General features: G+C 35.8%; 1 protein-coding gene across 1 annotated transcript; it reads left to right on the forward strand.

Annotated features, from left to right (window-relative positions):
* The first annotated feature begins 641 nt into the window (after positions 1–641).
* LOC133798603 (adenosine kinase 2) lies at positions 642–4,430 on the forward strand. The gene is made up of 12 exons (XM_062236999.1): positions 642–819; positions 1,345–1,398; positions 1,750–1,796; positions 1,899–1,930; positions 2,016–2,117; positions 2,223–2,290; positions 2,987–3,063; positions 3,150–3,247; positions 3,342–3,412; positions 3,490–3,556; positions 3,651–3,834; positions 4,059–4,430. Exons 1-12 carry the CDS (start codon positions 737–739, stop codon positions 4,199–4,201), a joined length of 1,026 nt encoding a protein of 341 aa, XP_062092983.1. The 5' UTR covers positions 642–736; the 3' UTR covers positions 4,202–4,430.
* Positions 4,431–6,852: the final 2,422 nt, after the last annotated feature.

Here is a 6,852-nt window from a genome sequence, read left to right on the forward strand (position 1 = left end):
AAAACAATGCTTTTTCGATGCAAAATCGATAGTGTTTTGATGCTAATTGCGATACAATCATGAGAACTTGATTTTTGGCCAAAATGATGCTTTTTCGATGGTGTTTCGATGCCAAATCGATTGTATTTCGATGCTCTTGTGATATAATCATCAAAACTTGTTTTTTGGCCAAAATGATATTTATTCGATGCAAAATCGATAGTATTTCGATACTCTTGCGATTTAATTATGAAAACTTAATTTTTGGCCAAAGAATTGCTTTTTCTATGCAATTTCAATATAATTTTGATACTCTGTACTAAAATTTGACAAATTTTTTGAATGTTTATATTTTTTCACTCAAATATTTATTTTAGATGATTTTTTTAAAATTTAAATATTTTTTCGACATATACAAAATTAGAATAAGAGAAAATAAGTGAACGAAAGACGATAGATCTTAGAAATAATAACTTGTATTAAAAAATGTGCTTGGGCCTTGGGCCCGGTTGAAAGAAAATTAATAATAAATAAATCTCAACAACCCCAAAGACGAGAGCGGCAAGTGAGAGAGCGCGTGAGAGAGGGTTTTTGGTTTTGGGTTGGTGACGGTAGTGACGTGTTACTTGAAAAACTACTCCTGTTGTAGGTAATTATTGACTACTATAAATATCTGCACAAACCACCCCTAAGTAGGCTCTGCTTCTAACCTCAATCTCTTCTTCGATTTCTCTCTAAGCTCTCAAATTCAGCTCTAATGGAGTACGAGGGAGTTCTTCTAGGTATGGGAAATCCTCTTCTCGACATTTCTGCCGTCGTCCCTGAGGAATTTCTGAAGAAGTAAGTAGCATTTCCTAAATCTTATTTCAGGTTTCGTAATTTCTTTTGTTCTGTTTTGTTGCTGAGAAAATGCACAGATTGGAGAAAGTTTATAGCTTGGGGTATGAGTAATGTGTAAAATTTATTAAGGAATTAATATTGCATTATCAGATTTTTCCTTCATTTTCTCCGAGCAACCAAACGAATGTTAATGTAGCTCTGATCTGAGATCCGATCTCGCTGGTTTAAGAATCGTGTGATTTGGTATGACAATGATTGTCTGACGCGTAATATATGAAATTATTCTTTGCGTTGGTAAGATTTGACAGATCTAAATGCTTTCTGGATGAAATAGTGAATTTGTTAGGTTTCGGGATCTTTTGAGAAGCTGAAGAAAATGTTGAACAAGATAGTTCTAAAGAACTTGCATATTGCCTTTTCTCTTACTTAAGGAATTTTGTTTCTCTTGTTTATTAATTCATTTTACTGATATCAGATTGGTTTATTGTCGGTTACCTTGTGATACTTATTCATTTTTATTTACAGATATGACGTCAAGCCGAACAATGCTATTCTTGCTGAGGATAAGCACTTGCCCATGTAAGTTTTCTTTATTGTTTATTTCTTAGTTCATATTTAATTTTTCCTGTTTCATTTGCCAGGTATTTTTTTATACAAATTTTCCTTCGTTATAGATATCGTGGAATCAAATACTAAGATTATACGCGCGTGTTTATATATATATATATATATTTATGTATATATATTTTAAATATTACTGGTTTTCTGGTAAGTCGTTTAAGAGACAGATCTTAGGAGAGATATTAAAGGAGGTGAATCAGAGTTTTCTAATTTCTTTATGCAATGTAGATATTTGTGTAAATATTATTTTGTGAAGTTAACTTGGTCACGCTGAAAAATACTTTCAATTTTTCAATATGAATTGCGAAGGTATGATGAATTGGCCAACGACTATGATGTGGAGTATATTGCTGGAGGTAATTTTGAAGTTATATGTTGATTTATTAGTTGTTTTAGAGATTTTAATGTGTGTCTTCAAGATATTGATAGTTTGGTTTATGTTATTGTTTTGATTTTAGGTGCTACACAAAATTCAATAAAAGTTGCCCAGGTTTGCTCGATGATGCATATAACATGTTATTTTAAGTTTCTCATATCATTAGTTGTTTCTCATTTGTTACGTTGTGCTTCTCTAGTGGATGCTCCAAATTCCTGGTGCAACTAGTTACATGGGAAGTATTGGAAAGGATAAGTTTGGAGAGGAGATGAAGAAAAATTGCAAACAGGCTGGTGTTAATGTAAGTTTCTCTCCATCTTGCACCTACTTTCTTCCTTCCAGTTCAAATTTTCATATTGTTTGATGAGTGAGGGAAGTGTTTCTACTAATTTAAAAATGTTAACAGGTGCACTATTACGAAGATGAAACTGCACCTACTGGAACTTGTGCTGTCTGTGTTCTTGGTGGTGAGAGGTCAGTTTAACGTCTTCTGTGTAACAAGATATTTCTCTTTAGTGTTGGAATTAGTAATGAATATTTCATGCTACATGTTTGAGGCATTTCAGTTCCTATTAATTACGAGGGCAATATTGGTGAAGAAAAAAAAGTAGATTGGTTTTAAGGGGTTTTTTCTCATCTCATCTTTGTCAAAATGATTAAATATTTTTTAAAAAAAAAACTAAATTTTTCTTGTGATTTTAGTCATACACGCTGAACTTTCATTGTTTTGTGAAAAAATTGATATGCTTCAACATTTCTCTTTAGTGGGCAAATTTTGCCATTGCACATCTAAGACTTCCTTAAATCAGCTGTGAGAGTTGTAAATATTGGCTCCAGTTTTCTGTGTTGAATCATTATAACAGGGAGTAATAGTATCAATTAATTTGCTTCCTTAAAGTAAGTCTTTCATTTTTTGTGTACATTGCAAATACTTTGAAATAATGATGATCTAGAATAGTGTGTATTAGTTTATAAAGTATTTGTCGGCATAAACCAATATGTGACTGGTCAAGTGCTTTGGTTGCTTCCTTGCATTTTTACTCAAATTGAGTTTTCAAGTTCTATGTCAATTCCATTGGGCATACTCACTCATAGGCATCTCTAGTTTTTTCATTTTTCTTGTTACCAGATGACATTGTTTATAATTTCTTCAAATGAATAACTGTACAGGTCACTTATTGCAAACTTGTCAGCTGCAAATTGTTACAAATCTGATCATCTGAAGCAACCAGAAAACTGGGCACTAGGTAATATGCTTGCCTTGTTGTTCTTCATGTTTTTTCTTACTCTCACATACTCATTGTCATCTTACCTTAAATTACAACTTGATCAGTGGAAAAGGCCAAATATTACTACATTGCTGGGTTTTTCCTCACTGTGTCTCCAGAATCCATACAACTCGTTGCTGCACATGCAGCTGCAAACAATAAGGTTACAACTATGAAGTTAAATTCTTGGATACCTATTTTTGTCTTGTAATTTTTAAAATTCAGCAGCTTTAGCTTGATTTCTTTAACTTCTGCAGGTCTTCACAATGAACCTGTCTGCTCCATTTATTTGTGAATTCTTCAAAGATGCACAGGAGAAGGCTTTGCCGTAAGTCTCCCTCTCTTCTTTTGATTGTTTTCTTTTATTTTACTCATCAATAATGTTGTATTGACTTTCGACTTTAGATACATGGATTACGTTTTTGGAAATGAGACTGAAGCAAGAACCTTTGCAAGGGTTCGTGGCTGGGAGGTAATGTCTACTTTGTTTCAATGCTTCTGATATATAAATGGAACTACTTTTCTCTGTTTACGAGTCACCTAATTGAATTTTCTCTTATGCGCAGACTGAAAATGTTGAAGAGATTGCTGTCAAGATTTCCCAATTGCCCAAGGAATCAGGTACACACAAGAGGATTACTGTTATCACTCAAGGTGCAGATCCTGTTGTAGTTGCTGAGGATGGGAAGGTCAAATTGTTCCCTGTTATTTTGTTACCCAAGGAGAAGCTTGTTGACACCAATGGAGCAGGTATTCAATCTTAATCCCAGCTTTTCATACTACAATAATGGATTTTTCCACCCTGTCTATTTTTATTTAAAGGGACCATTTATTTTATGCGGGGTATCACTGTATGAACGTAAATAATAAGTATTGTCGGTATCTACGGTACGAATAGTTATCGTATCTTTAATCGATATCTGCAAGTCCAGTCTGTAATTAAAACTATTTTATATAATTTTTTTTCATGGCAGGGGATGCGTTTGTTGGGGGATTTTTGTCACAGCTGGTGAAGAAGAAGCCAATTGAAGATTGTGTGAAAGCTGGCTGTTATGCAGCAAATGTTATCATTCAGAGGTCAGGATGCACATACCCCGAAAAGCCAGATTTCAATTAGGTCCATTTTTTGGACCGGAAGAGTTCTCTTTCCTCTTGTACTTAACAGAGGATCGTACTATTATGCTATATTGCCTCCTGATTATAATTGTGGTGGTCTGCTTTATGTTTCTCCAAAACCCAATTATATGGTAGAGGGGTTTATTTGTTTTGGATGTTATTATTGTTTGTGATGATACGTTATTCGAAATGGATGAGAAGAATATCCAGTCTAATTTTTCCAGAAGCTATATATTGTTTTCGTTCTCTGTTTTAGTTTATATATGGGAGAGTGTGTAACGAAGCCTTGGTTCACACCATTTCTAACTTTTTGGTGGTATATTCATCTTTTGTGCATTGGTGTTGCCCACTTGTGTATTCTGGACTAAAAAGTTCAAATATTCTCGGGTTGTCTAATAATAAACTCCTTTAAACATGCTATAATTATGGTACGTTTTCCCTTTTTGGCTGTCTAAATAGTATGTTCTTTATGGTAAAGTAAGAAAGAATAAAACACGAAATAATGTAATCTTTGGAGTATTTACATCGATTCGGGAACTTTATTGAATCTTGTCTGTCAAGATAAACGTGGATACTTCAATATTAGAATATGTTTTTTTTATAAGGTTGGCCATTGTAATTTTTTTTTTTTTGAAAAAAAAGAACAATTCTATATATTAAGAATTACTCAACAGGTACAACTGGCAAACAAGCGCATGAAGAAAATATGCAGATAGAACTTCTAGTTAACTTTGGAGTGTGAAGCTTGAATTATACTTGACAGCTTCCGACAACTAGATAGTCTCCATCTCGCCAACCATCTTGTTCGAGATGCGGGATGACTAGATCTCCTTATAGAAACTCTTAACTTGACCTGTGTCAGGATAGGTTAGTTATTCGACATCTAGCTCGCGGAAGCCTGGTCATGATGCACAATAAATGATCTAAAAAGACTCGGAGATTCTTTACACGCCTCATAAATGCCCATATTTTATTATACATTTAATACCTGAGATAACAGATGTAAATTCTATAGGCAAATTTATCCTTATGTAAATGGGAAGTTACCAAAATTTATTATCTACCATATTTATGTACGCAGTTATCCAAGCTGTCCCGGAGAATCCTTTATAAATACCAAGGGAGTGGACAAAAAAAGGGTCCGACTCTCTATATACTGAAGCTCTGCTGAAATTGTCATTAACAATTTCTTCTAGAGTCCTAAATAGAACAATAAGATTGTCTCGTGGACTAGGTGGATTTTAACCACAGAAGCACGTAAAAGTGTAAGTGCTTGTGATATTTTTCATTTGTTCTATTACGGTTTAGAAAAGCCTTATATCTCTATTATCAAATTTCTTAATCTACTGTTGGCGAAAAACCGTGTTAACAGATTGGTGCTTTCGTTGAGAGCTTATTAGGCTTAATTCCTCACGCAAGTTTCACCTAACATTCACCATGGTGGTCACCCGGTCTATGCGTGACAATGAGACGAAACAACCTGATGATCAGGAGGTGCACCGTGTAGCCGTCCCCACTGGAGAAAGCTCAACTGCTCAATGTTGCCCTGGAAAGAAACATGTGGGCCAAGATGACGTTGGGAGCTCAGCATCACGTCCACCAAATCCCCATCCGGGAAACCTAACAACCATCGAGATGGAAAATGCTCAGTTAACGAGCCATCTTGCTCAGGCTAACAAGCAGATTGAGGAGATCTTGGCTTGATTACCCCCTCCTACAACCGATGTTAACATCAGAAGGAGGAAAAGTGGGTCCCATAGGTTCCATAGGAATAATCAAACTCAATCTTAGTCACTCTGTCAAAATTGCAACTCCGAGCTCCATACCATCAGAGCGGATCCCGCAAAATGCTCAACCTACTAATTCTCATAGGAGTCATCGACCTCATGTCAGTCGGTATGTTCGGACTGCGACATTGAGCTTGGTACCTTCTGAACAGACCCCACGAAATGCTCAACCTACCAACCCTTGTAGGAACGATCATTCAACTCACACTCCTAGGAACCGGCCTGGCCAAACAGGGCGAGCTGGGACCAATTCGAGGAGGCGAGACACCCCAGTAAATCCATCCATGCCACGGTCAGAGCCTCTGACATGGAGAAATGAACCGATCCTGCCCCAAACCCGGGAAGTTGGGGTAGATCAGGGACGAGCTAATCTAGCTTAGAGCCTGGATTAGGGGGCCAGGAGGGGCCATAATTGATTTAATATGCGATTACATGATTATATGCATGATTATATGAGTTATATAATTATATGATGATAATTGCAAGCATGTGGGCTCACTTCTTATTAAAAGGGTATTTTCGTAATTTTGGCCCATTGATGACATATTTGTATATTTATGTGCATGTATGTGACATATGGGTGAGACCACATTATTATGTGGATATGTTTAAGTTATTCGGCATGAGACGATCCTAGGGAGCAATTTAGCGGTTTTGTCATAACGGGGTCAATTACCAGGATATTGGGTAATGAGAATGGTTATTTGATGATATATTGGGAGAATGTGAGATCAGGAGGAAATTATGGGAATTTTGACTATTTTACCCTTGGGGGCATTTTTGGGACCCCGAGCATTAAGATTTACTTGAGGGTACTTAAGCTCAAAGTAACCTGTCAGAAAGAAAATACATTCAAAACACTTTC

Source organism: Humulus lupulus, chromosome 8 (assembly GCF_963169125.1).
Source record: "Humulus lupulus chromosome 8, drHumLupu1.1, whole genome shotgun sequence".
Taxonomy (NCBI): Eukaryota; Viridiplantae; Streptophyta; class Magnoliopsida; order Rosales; family Cannabaceae; genus Humulus; species Humulus lupulus.

What these genes read in the sequence shown, in the direction of transcription:
- LOC133798603 (XM_062236999.1), top strand. Translation starts at nt 737, where the DNA reads ATGGAGTACGAGGGAGTTCTTCTAGGTATGGGAAATCCTCTTCTCGAC. An exon ending in GAGGATAAGCACTTGCCCAT is followed by an intron (nt 1,399 to 1,749) that starts GTAAGTTTTCTT and finishes TGAATTGCGAAG; the next exon opens with GTATGATGAATTGGCCAACG. An exon ending in CAAGGGTTCGTGGCTGGGAG is followed by an intron (nt 3,557 to 3,650) that starts GTAATGTCTACT and finishes TCTTATGCGCAG; the next exon opens with ACTGAAAATGTTGAAGAGAT.